This window comes from Pteropus medius, unplaced genomic scaffold (genome assembly GCF_902729225.1).
Source record: "Pteropus medius unplaced genomic scaffold, Ma_sr-lr_union100, whole genome shotgun sequence".
In the NCBI taxonomy this organism is placed as follows: Eukaryota; Metazoa; Chordata; class Mammalia; order Chiroptera; family Pteropodidae; genus Pteropus; species Pteropus medius.
Genome location: NW_024354503.1, coordinates 12,014,130 through 12,038,102, shown reverse-complemented (window position 1 = coordinate 12,038,102; position 23,973 = coordinate 12,014,130). Strand labels below are relative to the sequence as shown.

General features: G+C 37.6%; 1 protein-coding gene across 1 annotated transcript in view; it reads right to left on the bottom strand.

Annotated features, from left to right (window-relative positions):
• Positions 1 to 547: 547 nt before the first annotated feature.
• TNFRSF21 (TNF receptor superfamily member 21) overlaps positions 548 to 23,973 on the bottom strand; it is a 65,505-nt gene continuing 42,079 nt past the window's right edge. The window contains exons 4-6 of the mRNA XM_039854944.1: positions 21,043 to 21,308; positions 3,234 to 3,462; positions 548 to 1,950 (exon numbers count right to left, since the gene is read on the bottom strand). Of these exons, the coding sequence (XP_039710878.1) occupies positions 1,721 to 1,950; positions 3,234 to 3,462; positions 21,043 to 21,308 (725 nt within the window). The 3' untranslated portion in view covers positions 548 to 1,720. The remainder of the gene's footprint in view (positions 1,951 to 3,233; positions 3,463 to 21,042; positions 21,309 to 23,973) is intronic.

The following is a 23,973-nucleotide window of genomic DNA, read 5'->3' as shown; positions in this document are numbered from 1 at the left end:
AAATTGCTGAGGTACTGGCCATTGGAATTCTGTAGAGCCAGGGTTCCCAAGCTAAGCTATGTGATAAAATATAAAATATAATAAATATAATGTAATGTAATATAGCCTACCATAAGATTTCACCCTGCCTTACTGCCAAGAAAGACCTTGAAGTTACTCAGGGACAGTAGGTTTCATATAGAAGACTATGAACTTTTATAGACTCTCCCATGAGTGATAAATTTCCTAGATGGAAATGAGTAAGATGAATATACTCCAAGGCCTAGTCACCATCTGTACCTCTCCGCCTCAAAATCCTCATTTCTTAAAATAGGGATAATCTCAGAAACAGGAGCCTCAGGTTTACCTCGAAAGACTAGAAAATGCTTGATTATTTAATGCCTGGCAGTCCTTTTTTTTGAATCTCCTTGTATATTTTTAGATACAAACCTTGGCTAATTTGTATGATTTACAGTTTGGAATGCTGAGGTTTTTAGAATATATATATTTTCAAAGAGTTATAACTTGAGCACATGTACAAGGCAAGGATTAAATACATACAAACTACTCATGTAATAAACACCTAATATTTATTAATAAATTAGTACACTTGAAGGCATTTTTCCGATATCAGTTCCTCACCAATATGCACAAACCTTACCCACACAAAGGGAGTCCACGCCACCTTTGCATTAGAATCTGGCAACTGAGCATTAGAGGGTATGTTTATAAATGGGAGCATAGTTGGAAATATATCAGACAAGAGTTCTTACAGCTGCAGCCATTTTTAATTAAAAGGATTGAATTATGAAGGCCTTGAGGGCAGACTGGATCTATCTACTGTGTGTGTATAAAAAACAAGACATTTTTAAAGCAAAGCTGGGCAAATTCTCTATGGAAAAGGTGCCACTGGCACTCAATTGTGACTTTCCAAAGTGCAGCACTATGTTCCAGAATAGCTCAGTCCCTAAAAGATGAAGTTCAAGTTCTTTGGTGGCCCAGTTTTCAAGCCACTTAAAGAGCAAGTCCTGATGGCTTGAGGATTTCATGTCTCCAGCCCAGAACATGTGAGTGAAAGAAGAGCACAAGTAATCAAGCATTCTACACGGTGTCAGAAGAAAACCATACAATCGGCAACAGTGTGGTCAAGTTTCAGCCATGAACATGAACTATACAACAAGTCATATTCAAAAGATAACTCAAAACCTAACTGAATTACAGTAACTCGACGGGGTCTTATATTTCCTTAACCTTTAAGAAAATTCGTAAATGACAAATAATAATAAAAAAAATAGGAAGAATAAAAAAAAGTAGGTGTGGATGTTGAGATATCAAGACTGCTTACGGAATTCATAAGATGCCATTACACTTTTAAAGAAAAGGCTCACAACTCGGTGTGTCGGAATAGTCACACTGCATTTGTGGTAAGTTAAGTGAATTTAAAGTGCACAGAACAATTTTGAAAATACATAAGAAGGCAAAACAAAGAAAATATGAAATCTAAAAAGCTTTAGTGGTGGCTATTTTGCAAGTTACACCTCGAAAAGGCTTACAAACTAAATTCTTAGAAGGGTTAGAAAAAAAAAAAGAAAGAACTCAAAACACTGGCCATATACTCTGTTACAACACACACACACACACACACACACACACACACACACACATACACACAACAAAGAAAAAAAAAAAAACACCCTGCCACTAAAATGAGTAATTTCCAGAGTGCAGTATCCCCTGTGTTCTACAACAGGTCAGGAAGATGGCTATAAACAGAGTCCAGGAGGGTCTGGCTGGCTTCCTGGCTCTTGACTCCAATAATTTCAAATAGCCGGTCCAGCTTGTCCTCAGCCTGAGGAATCTCCTCAATCACCCGCAGCTCCTCAGGATTCAGAATGTGGAGCATATCATCAAAAATAGGCTGCAAGTCGCAGGGATCCAGGCGTACCTGCCGCAACACTGTGTCCTTCTTTTCTGCAGGGAGGAGAAGGAAGGGAAAGAGACAGATGTAAAGGGACAGTACTGACCAGACACAGAGGGGAGCTAAGAGTGACAGTTACTCTCTCCAGGCTATCCCCACCCCACCACCACAAGGTGAGGGAGTGAACCTCTGGCACATTTTAAACACCAAGGGAGTTTTTACTAGCATTGTCCATAAGATAACAGAATAAGATTTACCTAACAAAGATCAGCCAAGGATCTGCTTGAAAGGGTTGTTGACGTGTCCTTTAATATGACTTTTGCCTAAACCTAAACTACTTATTCTACATTCTTCTAAAAGTCAGAAGGAGAAGGCTATAATACTTTTAAAAACTAAAAAACTAAATATATATATATATATATATATATAAAACTTTACTATTGTCCCCATCTGTAGTTCATTTGCTAAACAAAGATCTCAGCCCACACTTCTCTCCTCAAAAATTCCAAGTCAATGTAATCTGCTTATTTCTAATTACACTGCAATATTTTAAAGCTAAACTACTAAGAGCAAAAGCACATAAATAAGAAAATAATGCTTCTCGGGTCACACCTTACGGTAGGGTGAGGAATTATAACTTTTATTACATTATAAAAAGCTTTCTCTAAAATATACATGTAACAAAATATAAACTAAAATATAAATATTTTATGTAAACATAAAATATAAATATGTAAAGTTTATAAATTATATGTAAAATAGAAAATATTTTATAAATATATAAAGTATGACATAAAATATAATCCTTTCACGAAAATATAACTGGAATTAAACAAACTAGGAAATTTCTAATAAAAATGTTGTCAATATAGTGTGCATGCTAATTCCCTACCCTGCTATTAAATACCGAAAGTGGCAAATTATTTACCAAAAGCACCAATCCATGTTTAAAACACTGTTATGTGAAACCAAGCTTAATAGCAAAGTTTAAAATCAAATCACTAAAACCTATACTTCAGGCTCTTTAAACCCTTGGATTCTGCAAATCTGGTAAATAATTTTCAAAAAACCTGCCAGACTACATTTTATCAGCCCTTCCTTGAAACACACACTTGATAACATCATGAGGATAAAAGGGGACGATACTTCTGCACAGGCTATCGGCCAGACAGTGTGGGCTGTACAGATTTTCTCTTAAGTCAGTTTTATCTTGAAGTCTATGACAGGTCTTCCTAGACAGGTCATTTGAATGATTCAACTACTAGTGGACTATGGAAGTAGCAAGGGAAAAAACCTGGAGGCTCTTGAGGAAGGCTTAAAGAATGAATGTCTATACCTTTGGTAATAAAGGAGCCCGTCCTGCTAAGCGCGGAGGAGCCACTGGAAGTGGAGTCACAGCGAAGAAGGGGCTCGGACTCGTCCACGAAGAAGCCTTTGTTCTTCTCCAGCGGGGAGGGCTCCACCGTCAAGAGAGTGGAATTCTCAAGTTTCGTGTTGGGGCTGGGGGCGGGACTCGGGCTAAGTGGGCTGGGGCTCATCGGGAGGGCCAGTTTGTCAGTTTCCAGCTATAGGAGAAAATAACAAATTTTTTTTTTTTATTATATACTTAAAAATTAGAGAGAAAAAATTAAAAATCTCAGACACTATTTTTGTTCCATTTAATATTTTATAAATTCTCCCATTCAAACGGTCCTTAATTTACCATATTATTGCTAGATACACACATACCCACAAACACACCACATGCATACTTTGAAACCCTTTAAAAATATATGTAAACCCTTATAAATATATATGAGCATTAAAAAATTAGAAAGCATATGCATATGCACCAAAATGTTACCTTCCAAAAGTGGAGCTAGAGAAGGAAAGGAGTGAAGAGGAAGATCTCCAACTTAAAATATAACTTTGTAGAGCTAGAAAAAATCTTAGATAATATCTAGTGTATTCCTTTCTAATATAGGTTGGATTATGTGCCCCTCGAATTCATATGTTGAAGTTGTAATTCCCCACACCTTAGAATATGTGGAGACAAGGTCTTTAAAGAGGTAATTACAGTACGATTGGGTCCTAATCCCATATGACTGCTGTCCTTAACAGAAGAGATCAGGACACAGACACATACAGAGGGAAGACCATTTGAGGACACAGGGAGAAGATGGCCATCTACAATCCAAGGGAAGAGGCCTCAGAATCAGCCAACCCTGCTGACATCTTTACCTCAAACGAATAGCTTCTAGAATCATGAGAAAATAAAATTATGTTGTTTAAGCTTCCCAGTCTGTGGTACTTTTTTATGGAAGCCTTCGAAATCTAAGATACCCTCTCTTCACAAGTAAAGAAACTGAGGCCTAGAGAAATTAAGTAACTTTCTTAATTAAGGGTTCCCAACCAGTAAGTGGCAGAACTGAGACTAGATCCTAGGTTTCCTGACTCGCATTTCAAACTAGCTCAGGAATTAAACAAAACTGTGAAAGAATGAGAACAGAGGAGCAAAGGCAAAAGCATCTAGGAGGAGAGAGTGAGGACCCCACTTCTGCCAGGGTATCAGCCCTTAAGGATATAATGGAGAGCATGAGCATGAAGCTTGTTGTACTCTGGAGTGGGTGCCAGAGACAGTAAAAAGAAGCAAACAAACAAGATGGTTTCAAATGGAGATAGTGAGTTTCATGACCTCTCTGGCTGATGTGTGGAGAACGGATTTTAGGGAGACAGGAATCAAAGTAGGGAGACCATTTGCAGGCTGCTACAGTGGTTAGGTAAGGTGTAATCACGACTGTGCCAGGTGTATAGTGGAGATGGGGAAGTGACAGGTGATATCTTATTACTTTACAGGTGAAATGACTAAGGCCCAGAGAGTGCACACACTTACTGGGAGAAAGCCAGTGCTCATCTTAGGTCCATTTGACTTTTCTACTTGGCCCTGTCAATTGACACTATAGAGCTCTGGCATGCACTTATGGCATTTCTACTCTACTGCCTTTATCTTTTTATTGGTTCTTCTGGCATGAATGGAAATCTGGGAGGCGGGTGGTCAGGGTTCAGGCAGTGATGTGCACTCTTCCCAGAGTTGTTAATCACCACTCATTAGAACTCTCATAACTTCACTCATACGTGTCAAGCAAAACTTCAAGTTCCTCGATCAGAAAGACATGGACCCTCATTTCAAAGCATTAAGTTGAATACTTGTGAAACACACAAAGCAAACACGACTGCCTCTTTGACAGTCTTTAAGGCCTGGGAAATTCTTGCAACTGACTGCAGATTCTGAAGACCACTGATTACTGCACATGTCTAATGTTCCGACAGCATTTTTCCTCCCTGTAACCACCCCACACCCTGCTTCTGCTTCCAGTGCAAGTTTAAGACTTCAGTAACATGCATTCCCAGAGGCTCCTTTCTGATCCACAGACAAGTCTTATGTACCTGCTTTTAAAAATTTAACTCAATAGACCCTGGCATGTGCCCCTCCTCCCTGAAAATTCACATGGTCATTCATGCCAATACACATTTTTTCATTCAGTCAATTAGACAAAGAGCAGTTGTTTAAACTCTGTTTCTCAGGGACATTACATTGGATGACACGGTCAGTCAATATAGTGCACTGTTCTTGCTTAAAAAAGAAATTCCCACTCACAAATCACATGCCAACAGACTAAGAAGTCCACCTTCCCATTTCCTGAACGCAGTTCAAAACTTTAAATATTTAATTTCTTCCCTACTTTTGCCAAAGGGTCCTATCAGTGGAAATTAAGCACGTAATTTCCATTATAACTTGAAAAGACAAGATGCTGTAGCGATGCTCTCCTGTAATATAAAAATGTCCCTAGGAATGGTTTTAGTATTACCACATTAGAGCTAAAAACTACAGCTAAAGCCAAAATCCATTCGACAATCATCATTCTTCTAGAAAATCTATTCAGCTACTCAGTATGGGTATTCCTCATTTTATGCAGGATACATAGTAGCTGATTGAATTCCAGATTTCTCTAAAGTTATTTATAATTTTTTCTGTAAGAAAAAAAAAATGACTCCTACAAACTTACTTCTTTTCTCCCTGTACCTTGATATATACAATAACTATCAAAATTGGTTTGCAACACTACAACTCAAGCATTGTGTCACCTGTGGTATCTCTAACCAGAAACTGAGTCATCATATTTGGAATAAATTGATTCTTTATTAATTCAGAAAGTTCACAGTTCTTCAAGTATTGAGTGTATAGCAAATAAAGAACAATTATAATAAGATTTAGATATTAAAAGAGAAGACAGATACTCTAAACAAGAAAGCCAGATATCCACAGAAGAGGGTCTTATCTGCTTAGAAAAGCTTTGAGCATAAAGTTAACCAAACACTCACAAAATGAGTAACTTAATTTATTCCTTATGCTTCTTTGAGCTTTCCAAACTCTCTGCAGGGACATAGTAACTTTTTTATAATCAGAAAAACAATAAATGTTATTTTTTAAAAGCAGTCACCACTGATAAGTATATTTTCCTTCTGCTAACTTGAAAATGTTGTGGCTGCAGCAGCTCTTATTTGTATCGGTAGCCAAGAAACAGGATAGTTGGAAGATCCCCTACTTGGCTGAGCTCCTCCCTATACTTTTATTAAATGTTCACGGGCACAAAAGGGCAACACTCCTCCCAACTTACTGCAGTGAAGCAAATATTAAGACTTAAAAGAATAGCCTCTGGGAAAACTTCGGCAGTGAAGGGGAATGTATGCACCAGATATTTGAAGTCCTTTTGGAGAAACTTGAGAAATATAGTTCTTTTTACTTTATAGCCATGAGGTAATCAAGCTAACTTGGAAGACTCAGCTGAGAAATGAGGGAGAGACAGTACAGACCAAAAAGGGAGGTGAAGGGGCAGGGGTAATGAAGAAAGAGCTTCCCAAGCAGCCAAAAACAGATGGTTCTATTATGGAAACTTCAAAAGCATGTGATTTATTTTGGCCAAATGAGCCCCAAATATCCTCCTGGTTAGTTTTTATGCAAGTACACTTAGTCCTTCCAGATAGTGTATTTATTAGTCCAAACTGATAAGAGAAGAAATAAATGGTTCACCTGACTCAAGGGCTGAGTCACATCTAGAGGAGCTACCTTGATGACCTATTTTCCTTTCTGATTCCTCAAATCCCTGAGTACGAGGAACCATCCGAATGGATTAATAAACAAGGTATTGACTGAAATGTACAAGCTTGAACAGCTCTCGGCTGTAGAGGTTTGTAGCAGTGTTTGTGAGAACAATGATTTAACTTGTATTCTGGTTGTACTGGAATGAGCCACTTCCAGCTGTGTCCTTATAACACTTCCCTGCCTATCTCAACCAGAGCCCCCACATTGACGTGCTCACTCTGGGTGCTCACCAAATTCACAACCAGAAACTGAAGCTCAAAAATAATTCTCCTCTTTAATATCAAGCCAAAAAACCACTTCCCTGTTGCCTGATCTTTCATTAAGTATGGAAGGTTAAAAGTGTTACTCTAGCCCCTGGGAATGGTGGAGCCATGAATGGTAAAGAAAAGTCCCTCCAAGCTTTATCCATGGCAAGGGTGGTATATAAATTAAACAAGATTTCGAGACTACTTTTCTTCTATCCTATGATCCAGCAGCATTCCTGAGTATATTCTGCAAACAAGAATGCGCCGAGAACTCTGGCCTCAGAAGCCATCCTTTCAGCACACATTTCATGTTCCCCACAGTCCCCTCCTAAAAATCAAAGTTATGAAAATCCTAGAATACCATTACAAGGGAAGAAAAGAAATATACCACTAACTAGCTGTGTGGTCCTAGAAAAACCACTTCCCTCCTCAGACCTGTTTCCTCATTTCTAAGAGAAAATGTTAGCCTAGGTCATGTCTGTTCAAATTATATCTTGTTTATTATTTGTCTGGCTATCACTGTCTCATTCTCTCCCTCCACCTCGTCCCCCACCCCAACTCCCTTTCTACTGCCAAGTTACCGCCAACTGGTTCGCTCAACTAAAGTTTACCACCGAGTTATTTTCAATTACTACCCAATTACAATCTCCCTGGGGTTGCACAATCTGTTTTCATAAAACTAATTAACAACTTTGATGCCTCAGTGACCCCGTGAAATGAAGCATTAATTACCCAGCCTGGATGCTCCTTGCCAATCTGCTGAAATGGTTTGACTTAACCTTTCGGTTCCTGGCACTACCCAGTTGGATTCCACCAGGCCCCCTTTCTCTGCCTCTGTGGCCCAATATGCCTGATAGACTCAAGAAGATAGCGCTTCACAGTCAAAAGTCACCTTTTCAACGAAACTTTTTCCTCCAGACCTCATCTAACACTTAGAAAGAAGAGTTCTGTTACATTTGTGAAAATTTCCATCACTTTAATAATAGTTTTTAAAAGCCCATTTGCTAAATTCAAGGAAAACTAATTGCTATTCCATCTGAGTTGGCCAGCCTGTTTCTCGGATGCAGTAAACAAAAAGGGACTTTAAGAAATAAGCCATTATTAATACTGTGCTAAATGATTCAGCATGAAATAAATGCAATGTGTTTGCTGTTAAGGTAGCTCTTGTTAGCATCATTTTACAGATGAGAAAACTGAGGTTCTAGGACGGTTAAGTAATCTCCCCAAGGTCACAGAGCCGGGATTCAGGGATTCAAGATCGTTCTGTCTAGTTTCAAATAATCCTCTTTGCTGAGCCATGTCACTTCCCTGCGTGGACCCACTGCATTTAGAAAAATTGACAAACTCTGTAAACTCAACATAAGCAGCAATCTCATGATGGAAAAACTGTCCTGTCCCCTCAGCCAGAGTGAAGGGGCCAGAGGCAGGGTGTGCAAAAATCTGTAACACAATGGCAGAGCTTATACTCTGGCTGGATAGTTGCTCTGATATAAAGATGAGAGATTCTGTAAACAGCAGACACTTTAACTGTAACCATTAACTTTGTTTTCTATTTGAAAATATTTCCTTTTTTTTTTTTTTTTTTTTTTGAAGGTGAAATGTAGTCAACTTTATTCTCCTTAAACCACAAAATAAGAGTCTTTGGTTGTAAAAATATCACTAGTTACAGTCTTGCCAAGAGGTTCTGGCTGGGAGGGGCCAGTTAGTCAGCAGCCAGAACTCCTGAGGGGTCTCTTTAGATCTCAACCTACCAGTGACTGTTTAAAAAAACAAATTCCATTTCCACTAAAGGTTTATCTCAATGGAATTAACACACAAATACATAACTACAACTATTTAAGGATTATGATATCCCAAGCTTTGTTTCTCCTGCTTTCCCAGCTGCTCATGTAATAAAGATCAAATTAGATTTCTGACCCCCTATAGGTCTATGTAGGCATGTGCTCTGACAACAATAAGCATTATCCTTCTTCCCATATAAGAATCTCCTGATATCTGAATCTATTCGGGCCCTATGTTTACAGGAAATCAGATAATAAGAAATGCTTTGTTAACCAAATCGATATGGTTCCAGGATATCATATAAAAGAAGGTTTAGATAATCATGGTTATCAGCCCTATCTCCACAAATTCGTCTAAATCTATTCAATTTCTAAGTTCAGGTATCATTGTATCCGCATACAGTGATTCTCCCTTTAAAAAAAAAAAAAAAAAAACACACTGCCCCCAACAAAAAGGGGAAAAAATAGGTTTCTTTAAAGTCCCAGATAATAGGAGGCGATGACTTAGATTATTCTTCTGAGTGCGAATTCTTGTTAAATCCAACCCATTTGGACAAGAATCATCCAAATTTACTCAGAAAAAAATTTTTTGCAAACAAAAAGAGAAAAAGGAAAGAGGAAAATGGGAAGATGCTGATTCTTAAACCTTTAAAAGAAGGGTTATCCATTGTAAGAAATTTGGAGGAAGTCTTGGAAATAGAAATATGGATTAGAAATATACACTCACATATATAGATAGAGAAAAATGACAAAGAAGAATAATCAACTCTAGGTGGTAGGTTTATGGATTGTCGTCGTACTGTGCTTTCAACTACACTGTTTTGTTAAATCTTTTTTTAAAAACTTAAGACAATAAATAAATGAATAAATAAGAAGGGCTAAGAAGAGCCAAATAACCTTAAGGAAAAAAATTCCCCAAACTTTTCCTAGTCTTGTTTAGTCTTTTGTTATATTTCCTTCCTTTTTCTTCTGTCCAGCCCAGACCATAGAAAAGGGAGCAATGAGGTGCTTCCATTGCATAAGTAGGAAACAGCACTAACACTTAAATCTAAATCATCAACAGGCAAGTAGACATTGTCAGTCTTAGGCTGTCTAGATCTCCCTGGGGTCATGGGACGGAAGCAGGAACACTGTGAACTCACTGTCCAGGTGAGTGGAGAGCCAACAGCAGAGCCTGCAAGATGAACTCACCCACCCTCAGGAGGCTCACAGAATTAACTTGATCGAATAATGGCAAAATCACTGGGGAATTATTTTAAAAAACCCCTCACCCGCCCTAGATCTATCCAAACATAGGATAATGAAAGGATTTTGTTTCAACTGCAACCTTACTTTAAGCCTTGCTTTTAAACTTTAGCCCAGGTTAGCTGGACAAGGCCTGTTTCTCCCCTTAAGTACCCTAAGCCCAAATCAAGGTAGCTGCTACCGTCTTGTGTATATATGTAATCTGCTAATTCTGATAATTTCTAAAGAGTCAATTTCAAAAGTGATTCCCAAAGGCTACAAATCTACCCACATTTAAGTCAAGGTGTGGGTGGCCAATCCTTGCCTTAAGCAAGAGAATTGTTCCTCTTCCGGATGCACCAGGCAAAAACCACAGGAAGTCACAACAAGTAGTGCTGCACAAAGCTGCCAAAGCTGGTAAGAACCAGCTGGCTCTGCAGGGAGGGAGGGCGTGCCCCGCCCAGCTGCTAGAGCATGTGTCTGCGAGCTGTCCAGGCAGGCCACTGACATAAACGCTAATGTCACAGCCCTGAGCTGACTCACTGACTGGCTTTGTCAACAAAGGAAGTGAGGATAATGAGTAAGTGGGCTCCTTTAGTTCAAAGCTAGAGCCCACTCACAAATATACTGTAGAGCCTTATAAAAGCTCAGCGCCATGGATATTTGAGGAGGTAACCCTGTTGGAAATGATTTGGATTTCCTTAAACTTCACTCAATATTCAGGTAGCCTTTCCACACTCTGGACAATTCTAACCATGAAAAAAAGTTGCATGAATCTTCTAAGCATGCCTTAAGACATTCTGGAGGATAGAAAGTAAGTTCATAGAAAACGACTTAGGAAAGCTCAAGCTCATCTGTGACTCGACTCAAAATTTTCGAACCTAGCAAATTTGATTAAATTAAAATTATTTAATAAAATCATGAGTTGGATTCATGCTGTTAGAATTAGAATATATGTGGTACACTATTCCAAAGGTACGAAAGAGGATACAGTGAAAAGTACTTCTCCTGCACCAACCTCTAGCTTCCAGGTCTCAGCTACTCAGCTCCACTCAAGGGTGGTGACTACTGTTACCAGTTCCCCATGTAATCTTCTAGAGACAATGTACACTTACACCACACTAAATAGGAACATAACAAATGCTCCACCCCATCTCAGTTCGACCTTTTTATTTTACAATTTAAAAAAATTTTTTTGACAATATAGTGTGGCACAGTGTACGTACTGTTCTACATTTGCCTTTTTTCATTTAAAAACAATTCTTGAGGTTAGCACACAAAGAGCCGACTCACTCTTTTTGACAAGTTCATAGTGTTCTACTGTATACAGATGTTCCATAACTTACATAACCAGTTCCCTATGAGAGGGCACTTGTATTGGTTCCATTCTTTTGTTATTACAAATGATGCTACAATAAATATTCATATTTGCATCATTCTGCACATCTGTGGGATACCTGTAGGACATATTCCTAAAAGTGGAATGTCAGTGGTCAACTGACATGTACTTTGGTAGATAATGCCAGATGGCCCTCCACAGGACTGAGCTGCTATACACTCCCATTAGCAGTGGATGCCGTTCTTCTTTTCCTGTTTCTATAGTGCCATACCTATCCCTCTTTGCCAGTCTAAGAGGTCAAAACTATCTCAGTGCAGGTTTCAACTTGAATTTTTCTTATTCTGAATGAGGTTAAAAAATATGTATACCTTTAAGAGCTTTCAGTTATTTCTTTTTCCATGAGCTGTCCTGTTCACAGACTGCCTGTGTTTCTTTTGGGTTGTTGTTCTCTTAATTAATTTGGAAAAGCTCTTCATTTTTTAAGGAGATTAACCCTATGTTGTAAACAACTTCTCAGTTATTATTTTGTCTTTAGATTTGCCTATGTGTTTTCCGACTTGTATATTTATTGCTAAGTACTTAAATCTTTCTTGTATGGTTTCCGTGTTTTATATCACTCTTTATAATCACGACAGTGATAAAAACAAAAAAATTTTCCTCATTATTTTTCCTAGTACTTTTTGGATGATAAGTCATTCTAATAGTTGGTCATTCCAGCCTATCCCCTGACTCATCCCAACTGTGGAGAAATCCCTCTGTAACAATATTTTATGGGAAAAGCATGAGTGACAGCTGTCCCTCTCAAAGAAATGTTGTGGAATAAGCGATTAAAATGTTGAAATTAACTGGTATATAATAAAATCTACTTCTAACCATGATGTAATTCCTCATCAACAAGTGTGCCCACTATTGGCACTTGGGTTATGACAGATCAAGAGACAGTCTCACAAACATAGGGTGAGAAGCTAGGCCAAGACTAGAAGCCACTAAGTTTTAGTCAGATATGTGTTTTGGCTTTTAAAAAAATAGAAATATGATCTGCAATTGGTAATTGATGGAGAATCTAAGTTTCTTTTCACAATGTTGATTCTGATTTCCTCCCAGCACTTTCTGAGAAAGCCAGTAAAGGTGTGGATTAAAAGGCTAGAAAATGTCATCGACTAACAGTATCAGCCTTCTCTGAATGTTGAGACACCATGTCACAGGCAAAAAATAAAAGGCTATCTCAACTTCTTTATACAACAGTTTCATAGAATATATTCTAAAGTTTGGCTCACATACTATCTCTCCTATAAAACTGTCAGCATCTGGAGGTATGATCCCCGTTTTTGTGTTTTGTTTTGTTTCATTCTGTTATGTTGTGTTTGTGTATGTGTGTGTTTCATTTACAACTGACATGACATTCAACAAAACTCAAAAATAGGTCTTAATGCTATTACCTTCTTATGCCTCACAGGACCATGAAGTTTGCTAGATAATCACAGATTTAAAGCACCCCAGACACTGTTTGGGGCATAACAGATACTCAGCAAACGCTGCTTCTCCTTCTCCTTAATGTGTATTCATTGAAAGTAGAGTGGTATTATTTGCTCTTGAGTCAAAAAAGGGGACTGTGGAATTCAAATTCTAACAGAAAATAGTAGCTAAGATTTACTGAGCCCCCTACTATATGTCAAGTGCAGGACTGGGCATTTATACTCACTAACTCTAATCCTCTCCAGATCCTTAGAAGGCAATGATGAAGAAACTGAGGCTTAGAGACATAGTGGGACTTGCCCAAGGACACACAGTGAGTGGCAAAGGCAAGATTCAATCCCAATCCAGAGAAACAAAATCAAATTGTTCAATTTGTCAGTTCCTTCGATTAGTTCCTGGAGAGTCAAAGTTCAAACTCCAGCACGTGATCTGAAGTGGCACACTGGAACCTTATTCCTGTACTTTTATTATTTCAGAACAGTGAAAGGTTTCTGAAAAGCTTGCTACTGAGCAAAACAAAAAGAGTTTCTAAGTAAATCAGAAGTTCTTTACAGAGTCATAGTTTTGAGAAGTCTTTAGTGTGAAAAAGCAGGTGGGGCTCCCTGGGCAGAAACCAGATGGGAAAGTCTCCGGGAAGAAGACCAAAACATAGTCTTGAAAGAAACTACAGTCTGTTTTTGTTTTTGTTTTAAATGACTTTCAAATGGACAAATATGTATCTGCTCTTGTTTTCTATGTATATTTTAGAGGGTCAGGTACGATCTTAGAATTCATTTGATACTATCTGCAATTCATTCTGCACACTTCCGTTATAACATTTGATTATCCCACTGAATTATAATTATTTGCACATGTGTCTCATCTCAGTGAGCGAGCTATGAAAGGCAGGAGCTAGCTTTCTTCTTTACATACTACCAGGCACACAGCTGGTACTCAGCAAAAGGTTGTCAACTAACTGAATGAAACCTTAAAATATGATAATAAGTAGAACAGCCTGAAACGTCATTAAAAGTCTAAAGGCTGATTCACAGACATCACTTCTTTGTGCACAATGACCACATTAAACACAAGCATCACTAAACGTACCTGGGCCTATTGTGTGTCAGCAATCCTTTTATAATGTCTCCTTCTCACCACCCCAGAAGTTCCCCACGACCCACAGTCACACTCTCCAAATTAAGTAACTTGACCTTAAATGACCCTCTATAATGTGGTAACACAACAGGGTCAGGTGCTAGATACGCGCAAGTTTAGCTACCATCATAAGGCCTGAGGAAAAATAATCCCTATTTTCTAAGATACGACCAACTGGCAAATTAAAGATAAAGACAAATTTGAATAGTCAAAAAGCTAACAGTTAAATGTACAGCTGGTATTTGCTTCAACTCGCCCTCGCTATATTAAATTTCTGAAATTAGCTGGTCTCAGAAAGACCACAGATAAGGACAGCTGCATCCTGCAGCTGGTAAGCAAAAAAATCAGTAACTGTAGTTCCCTCTGCAGCAGAAGCAGAGGTTCTGTCCTCGCCAAAAGAGACTGCCCAATGCTCTTCTCACTGTTAAGAATCTCCCAGTTGACTATACAGAGCGAAGCCACCCAGTCTCCAACACAGAGTCTACTGTAGTCAAGAGAGTGAGAGTAAGAGAGAGAGTGAGAGAGGGAGAGAAAGAGTGAGAGAGAGAGAAACTCTGTCCCTGGGACAGAGTTCTATGTGGTTTCCGGAAAGGATTAAGATACCCTAACAAAGAATCATTCTATTACGTTCAAGTCAATAATATTGACTTCAGGTCCACTAGTTGTTAAATTACAGTATAATTTTAATTTAACCTTATGTAAGAAGAGGAGGAGGGATGAAATACCCAACTCCCCGGCTTGATCAACACCAATTCTTTACATTTATGAATCTCTGGTCAAAGCAGCACTTTATATTATTTTCAATTATTGGAGTTGTTTTTAATATTGTTATTATTTAAATATACCTTTTCCTCCCTTTTTCAAAATGAAACAATAAATGCTGGAAATCAAATCACAATTACTTCTGAACCTAGCCACTAAATACCACTTTAATATCTCACTTCTTTTACATCTTACAGTTTAACAAGCTACTACACCTCATTTAACTCTGATAACCACTTGAATTCCCATTTTAAATAGAAAAATCTGAATTAATGAAATTTTTTGCCCAGGATATCCTATTGAGAAAAACAAGTCTACCCCTGCAAGGTGAGGTAGAGAGTGGGGTGGGGAAAAGTTTGACTGGTTAAGCTTATCTAAATATACAAAGTCTTTAGGGGGAAAAAAGAGAAAAGAAACATAAAAAGAAACCTAGAAATTCAGTTCTTCAATTGTTTCCCTTTTTTCTGATAGCCATTCAGAGAGCAGATCATTATCTCCACACATACCACCACTTTTATTTCTTCACTAAAGAAAACATCTCTGCCAGCCTAGGACCATTTGCTCAGGCAGTAAGGAATAAATATTTACAATTAGCTGGAATTTCCAGTTCTTGGGCTCTGAACCCAGATATAACTTTTGTGCTCCACCGTCCACTTTAAGCAGTCTTGGAATTGGAAGGCAGTCTACTTTAAGTAGTAACTCTCAGTGTTTGGGATTGAAAGTATCTATTATGTGTATGAGCTGAAGCTAGTTAGGAACATTCTTCCATCTCTCTTGCTTCAAGAGCATGAGAATAATTGCAACTATTAATAGTACATATTCACTAAGTGCTGACTGACTGTGGGGCACACATAATTCTCATAATGGCTCATGAGGACAAGCACTAATGGCGTTCCCATCTTCTCAGGAAAAAACTGAGGCAACGAGGCCAAGTAATTAACCATAATGTCCCCAAAGTGAGATGCTGCCAGGACAGGAATTTACACCGGCACATACCTCTACACTGATGTTCCGATTTGCAGCCTTAATGGCTGATTAGTAGTACATCCAGCACTTCCCTCCTCCCACTCTTGTGGATTTACTCCCCTAAATTATATTATATGCTTCTTCCATTCAACTGTAAGCTTCCTTGATGGCACTGACTTTGTCTTCTTTACTCATCTTTACATTTGCCCAAAGTACATGGTATAATATTGCGCACATCATTTGTTATGTAATATAGATTTAAAAATAAAATCCCAACATCTCTTTTGCTGTTAACAGGGGAAATGTAAAACTAAGCATGAAGTACTGAAAGGAAATAAAGCTTAAATTCTATTTTCCAGCTATCCTTCAAAAACAAAGGGTAAATAATGCAATTATTTATTAAGTGGGCATTTTCCAGACAAAGAAAAATGGAGTTTACTGCTGGAAATTTACAGTAAGTATTCTTTAGGCCAAAGAAAAATGACCTCGGGTAGAAGTTGAAGCTGCAGAAAGAAATGAAGAACCACCGAAAACATTTATCTGTAGGTAAATCTACATAAATCCTGACCATGAAAAACCATAATAATTATGCCTTTCGGGGGTTAAGAAACACATAGTATTAAAATTCATGACAACAAAAAACACAATGCAAGAGAAGAATAAATAGGACTAAAGTCTTCTATGGCTATTGTATTGTTTGGAAACAGTAAAAACTGCACATCTATAAAATGATTCTCATAATTTAAGTGTGCATGTTGTAATCTTCATGGTATCCATTAAGAGTAAAGTTAAAAATGTGTAACTAACAAGCTAATAGAAGAAGAAAAATGGAATAATAAAAAATATTTGATTGATCCAAAAGAAGACAAAAAGAGAGGGAAAAAAAGAGAACAGGGCAAATATAAAACAAATAATAAGATGGTAGTCTTAAACCTAGATATTTGAGTAAAGAAAAATAAAATCACACTGAAATTCCCTAACTAAATGACAAAAACTGTCACACTATATTTTTTAAAAACCTCGAATATAAGCTACTTACAAAAGACTTCTTTAAATAAAGCTACGGGAAAAAAATCAAAAGAATGGGGAAAAAAGATAACATAAAATTTGGAATGCTGTATTAGGTTTTTGTTTCGTTTGGTTTTTAAATAGCTTTGGCCTAGTACCAGTAACTACCAACTATTGTCCTACTGCTTTGCTGCTTCTTCCAAATGCTCATGCCCTGGAAGAGAACAATAGATATGATTCTGGAAAACTGATTTCAGTTTAGATGTTGAACTTGAAAGAAATGAGTACTAAAAAATACAGCTCATACTTCAAATAAAGAGTCAAGTGGGTGAATGGATAAATAAACTGCGGTATATCTGGACAATGAAATATTCAGCGCTAGAAACAAATAAGTTATCAAGTCATGAAAAGACATGAAGGAAACTTACATGTATATTACTAAATGAAAGAAGGCAATCTGAAAAGGCTATATATATTGTATGATTCCAACTATATGAGATTCTGAAAAAAAGGTAAAACTATGGAGACAATAAAAACATTAGTGGTTGCCTGGGGGTGGTAGGTGGGGTAAAAGGAAAGAGATAAATAGGCAGAATATAGAGAATTTTTAGGGCAGTGAAAATACTCTATATGATATTATAATGATTAATATATGTAATTAGACATTTGTCCAAACCCATAGAATACACAACACCAAGTTTGAACCCTAAGGTTCAAATGATCATTGACTTTGGATGATTATGATGTGTCATCGTAGGTTCATCCTTGGTAAAAATATCCCATTCTGGTGAGTAATACTGATAACAAGTGAGGCTATGCATGTGTGGAAGCAGGGGGTATTGAGAAAAATCTGTATCTCCCTCTCAATGCTGTTTTAAACCTAAAATTGCTCTAAAAATATTATCTTAAAGAACTCAAAGAACACATCAAAAAGTGAATTTTACTATATAATTTTTAATGCATAAAATAAAATAAAAAGAAGTCAGACCGAATGCATTCAATTAAAAAATGGCAAACAGGCCACTATGGTTAATAATGGACTAGCTGTTCTTGACAGAGGTTAAGTAAAAGGCACAAAAAGGGCTAATCCTTTGAATGGAACATGACATAGGTGCTCTCTGACTCATAAATAAGAAAAAACATTAACCATTTTAAACACACACAGTCATTTTTACACATTAAGAGTCCATTAACTCCTGGGGCAAAGTCTCTAATCCCCAGCAGTACCACAATACACAAATAATACGAATCCATTGTAAGATGGGAGAATGAGTCTCAATTATGCCCCCTGCATTCTGATTCTCTTGTTTGACTCAACAAATCTCAGAGATAAACAATGAACATACAGTTACATACTGTGTGATTAGTAAAAGCCGACAGCCAGAAATCCATGTTTGTTGGCTATTCGAGTCAGAGCTGGGTCCAGAATTTTGCTAGACAATGATGGACATTATTATTAAAACATGGAACAAGAAGCTTAATATTGCCTTCTCAGCCTCCATCGTAACACAAAGGCTACACTAGCACCAAAGAGAAAGTTGTAAGATGCTTTGATGCCACTGTTTTTTAAAAAATAAAAAACAAAAAATAGATATTATAATCCTTTTGTATTATAGAGTAGATAGAGCAAGGAAAGAACTAAACAGTACAAGAGTTTGGCACTCGCAGGTGTTTTTTTCTTATTCACTGACCCAGTGATTTTTGTTATGAATCATTCTCCTTGATATTTGGTCTCCTCCATGGAGACTTTTGGCCACTGTTCCCAGTAGCTATGACAGTGCCTGGAATAAAGCAGGTGCTCAATAAACATTTATGGAACTCAATGGAAACATCAGAGAAACAAAAAGTCATCTGTTATAGTCAATACCCTATCACCATAACTACCATCTTCCCCAAAAAATATCCCAAAGACTAGATCTAAATTCTAAGTGACTGCTGAGTGTACACAGAGAAGTGAGATGGATATGCAGAAACCAAAAATGAAGTAAGTTTAAGTAAGTTTTTGGCAAATCTGACCCAACATCACAAACCTCACTTAGCCCTAATAAGGAAGAATGGATTGTCACACAAATCACTGCTCTCCCTAAATTAAAATGAGGATGGTTCCCTCTCTCAATTTAGCACAGTAAAACGAAGCCCTATCCTTTCTTCCACCCTTTCAGCTTTGTCATTTAGAAAGATATTTTAAATCACAAAAGTAATGTTTTCATTATAGAAAATGATAAAAAGGAAAATCACTTCTAATTCTACTACCTAGATTTAATAACATAATATTAACATCTATGCTTTTTTTGATTTCCTATGTTTATCTTTCCCCATGCTTATATTTGCTTTTTCTAATGAGAAATACAAAACACAGTTCAGTAACCTCTTTTTCCCTTAACAAAACATGATCATCTTTCTACCTAATCAAATATCGCATTTAACCAAATCTTAACATAGCATCATTTTATCTTCCTTGTAGGCATCATGAAGAAGATCTAGTGACTTATTTTAAAGAATTTAAATCCCTCCTCAAGGCTGCTGCTTGCTCTACCAGACCTCTCCAAGGAAAGCCAGCACTCGAAGGAAACATAATAACATTTCCCTCTGGACTCCTTTTTTTCAAACTGCCACCATTTTACTTAATTGGAGGTTAAACAGCTCCCTTTCCTTTCTCCAAATCCAACTATTTAAAGCCTAGTTTTAGTTGTGAACCATAATTGCTTAGATTGTTTCTCAAAGGGTCACAGGATAGTGGTGCGTGCTTTTGAATGTCTATTAGTAAATACCTGGGATGTCTATTAGTAAATACTTTTTCTGAAATTTCACATTTCAAAGAAGTTAAAAATATGTCCAGAGTTTTAAGGATCAACTTCAGAGTCAACTAGCGCCTATAAATTTTTATCCAGTCACTTAGATAAAAGATCCACCTGATGACTGTTTAGGAACACTACACTGTTGGTATAAAAAGACAACAGCATTTGGACTACTTAAATATGTAAAATTGAGTCCCTCAATATATAAAATTTGGTGCAGAAAAATAGCGAATTAGAGTTGATAGGTGAAAACTCTCCCTAGTTCTTTCAGGTAGAGTTTAGACCACTAGAAAAGAACACAGGCAGAGCGGCCTTTTTAATTTTTAGGAGTTTTATCAAGTTTCAGTGTCAGCAATTTTTTTTTTTTACTTTGGGAGTATGTTCCTCACTATGAGGAATATGATTTAATACCCAAATTTGTGCTTACATGACCTTTCAGGGAAGCACCTTATGATTAAGGAAAGGCTAAGTATAATGAATCACACCACGGTTTTAACTACCACTTGGAGAATACATCCAAGGTGTCAGGCGTTTTGTAGACTTTATTTCTAGTCTTAATTAACCCCATAAAATAAAGTTGGTTTACAAATGAGATAACAAGCAGAGAAAATTGAAGTAATTTACCCTTGGTCACCCAGCTAATAAGTGTCAGAGCCAGGATTCAAATCTAGTGCTGTCCGACTCCAAAGCCAGGGCTCACTGAATAGACTATAAATAAATCACACTCCTGGGTCCTCTCAGTTCCCATCCCATGCAGGGATGGAGCAAGCCCAAGGAGGAGGATCAATTAACTGCTCCCACCCTCACCAGCATGTTCAGGGGTTAAGATGGAGCCTTCCTAAGCCACATCACAGAAAACATCCTCTGGAGAGGAGAGGATATAGGGAAGAAAAAAAAAAGTTTTCCCTCATGGCTACGTGGAGTAGATCAGGCTGCACAATCTGATGTTAGGACCTAACCCGAAGACTTAACTTTGCACATTATAAGCACTTGGAAGTCTTTGACAAATATTATCCTTAGTCCTTCCCATAGATTCTGATCTGATTGTTCTACAGTGGGGTCCAAGTATCAGAATTTTTGTAAAGTTGTCTAGATGATTCTAACGGACAACCACTGAGAACCACCGCCCTAAGGGGTGTGTGCGCGTGTGTGTGTGTAAACCTAAACACCAAATACCAGTTAGTTTTCCTTATTTCATATACCTGATGAAATTGAAAGCACAGGAACCAAAAGGTTAGTAAGAAAGACTGACGACTCGGGGTTTATTACCTGGGCGGTATCTTCCATCAGTCCACGAATCTTCTCCACTACATCATTGCGCCGGTGCTGGCGCAGAGCGCTGATTAACTGCGCAAGGCTGGCCTCGGGCCCCCGGATGGTCCAGTGCTGCAGAGCTGCGTAGGCTCGCTCGTGGTCCGCTGTGTACCCGTTGGAGAAAGCGGCCACCTCCCTTTCACTGGCATTGCACAGAAACTGATAGATATCCTTCCACTGGCTTCCCACTTGGGCGGCAACAAGCTTCAGTATGTCAATACCTATTCCAGAGACAAAATAAAATAAAAAACAAACACAAACATGTGAGGGAAAGTCTTTATATAAAGCCACTCTGTTTCAATGAACTCAAACAATGCTTATTGTCATACATAAGAGGAATGCATTGTCTTCTATATGAACTTGGCACATGCAACCCATCTTGGGGACTAGTTAGGTACCCTCCTGCAAATTTCACTTTCTGAATGTGAAACTAGAAGAAGCAGCAATCCTGAAAGTATAATAAATTACCCTTTAAAGGATGTTTAAAGCCAAACCCAAACAAAGGAATCAGAATGACTGATTCCTCTGTTACTGCTAAAAAAAATAAAAAATAAAAAAATAAAATAAAAACTGGAACCAAATAAAATAGAGGTTCCCAGACTAAAAAAGTGGTGACTTAATAAAATCTAGAAAAAGATAAACCACATTAAAACTGCAGTGGAGTTCATCCAGCACTATCCCGGTAAAGGGTGTCAGATTCTGGCAAGGGTATCCATTATGTCAACTGATGACATACCCAGCTCTTTCAGCCCAATGGAGGTATTCTTTAAGAATTTCTGGCTTCTTGTGCTCTAATTTATGCTCAAGAGGCAATTTTCTGATCTATTATTCAGTCTCCTAAATTGACTTGCACAGTTATAATAAAGACAACAGCCAAAATGACACTGAATAACAATAGCTATTATCTTCCAGGCATTATAGTAAGGCATTAGCTCATTGGACAATTTTATAAAGCATTAACATTTTAGTTGCACAAGAAAAAAAAAACTTAGAAAAGTTATGTAATTTGCCTAATATTACAAAGGTAGGTAGGTGGCTTGGACAATAAGCCCAATTAAGCAGATAATGTTATATATCATCATTCTAGCTTATAAATCAGTGTGGTTCTACAGTCCCCAAATCTAATGAATACAAGGTGAAATGCCAAAACCAAATTTCAGAGTCTGCATACTCAAGATGGACACCTGGCACCAACCGTCTGTGAGATACAGCTTTCCCTGAGTAGCATGTTTTGGTGTCTTCCTCTCTTGTAATTTCTCTCTGAAATAACACATTGGCTTTGCCCAAATTTATGTACATGACGTGTGTATCGAAACTCAGGGTAAGGGCCCTGGTAGTTTACTACATCAGGTAGGTTGAGTCCTCTGAGTCAATACCATGTCTTCCAATGAGGTCACATTCACATGCCCTGATGCTGAGTTACAGTTAACAATGTCTTAAAAACATTTACTACTCAATACACAAAATAGGGCCATGATCCCTTAGTGAAGAAAGGATAAAAAGACAATAAAGAGGAGCTTCCCGTTACGGTTAATTGAATTTTTCAATTAACTAGACGTTAATCAAGGGAAAAAAAAAAAACTTTTTTGCTCCAATCAGTTGTTAGGGGAATATTTATATATGGACCTATCAATTTTTGCCTAAGAAAAGAGCAATACTCATTCCAGTTTTTTTGAAAATGGAGCACTTGTGGTTCCTCAATATAAATCCTTACTCTGCCATGCAATCCGATCGAGGCAAATGATTTAGGAAGCTGCATACACACCCTGAATCAAACCTCTGAAAATGGTTTTCAAAAAATAAGTTGGAGTAGAGGCTGCTTTCTTGTCAACTGTAAAAGTAGAATGCCACAAATTGAGACATTACTGTACTTCTCACACTATTTTCTTTGGCAGTGAAAATACACTTGAACCAGTCACTTTTCCGTTTTCATAGCAATGTTTAGCCATGTATACAGAGCTTTTGATTTCAACCAAACAAACTTCTCAAAAACCCATGTCTTACTTAAAACCCCGCAGGTAACTTTGAGGACAAAAGCAGCTCTTTGTGGTTGGCATGGTAGATTGTGCCAAACACCAAAAAGCTTGTTAGTCCCTGTATCTTAATTTAGGTCAATTTGACTAAGGTCCGCAGTGTCTTACATGAAAACATGCCTGTGTTTTCTTGTATGTCGGTCCATTGCTTAAATCTTCATAATGCCAGTGACAGTGTGGCTTTGGGCAAACCACTAACTGTCATGTCCGTTTCCTCATTTGTACAATGGAGATACTCACTTTGGTCCCTGGGGATGAGCTGATTAACATTTTCTATAGAGTGGATTTATTTTTGGAAGTACCCCATCATTATAAATGTTCCATATACTACGTACTATAACTTAAGACTAAATGCATTTCTGATGCAAATACACAGGCTTTATAGAGTAATTACAGAGTTGAAAAGGCTTAAGCTTAACAACAGCTCTTTCTTCCAAAACTTAGTATTTATACTTTTTTTTCAGCCACAAAATAAAGGAAAAAAAAACACGAAGAACAGATACAATGAGATTTTCTTTCAACTAAAATTGACTGGAAGCTAATTTAAGGCCTACAAGTCAGGTTTCATCTTAATTCTTCAACCAATTTTTTTTTTATTAGTTTCAAGTATACAGTACATTGGTTAGACATTTATATGGTTTATAAAATGACCTCCCTAATTGCTTCTTCTCTCCTCTGGTTTTCCACCTAGCCAATATATTAATGCTAACCGCAATCTCTATGCCGTGCTCCCCATCCCCGTGACCATCTATCAACTACTAATTTCTACTTCTTTAACCCTTCACTCCATTCTCTCAGACCCCCATTCCCCCAATCCCTTTGTCTATCACCAAACTGTCCTCTATATTGGTGA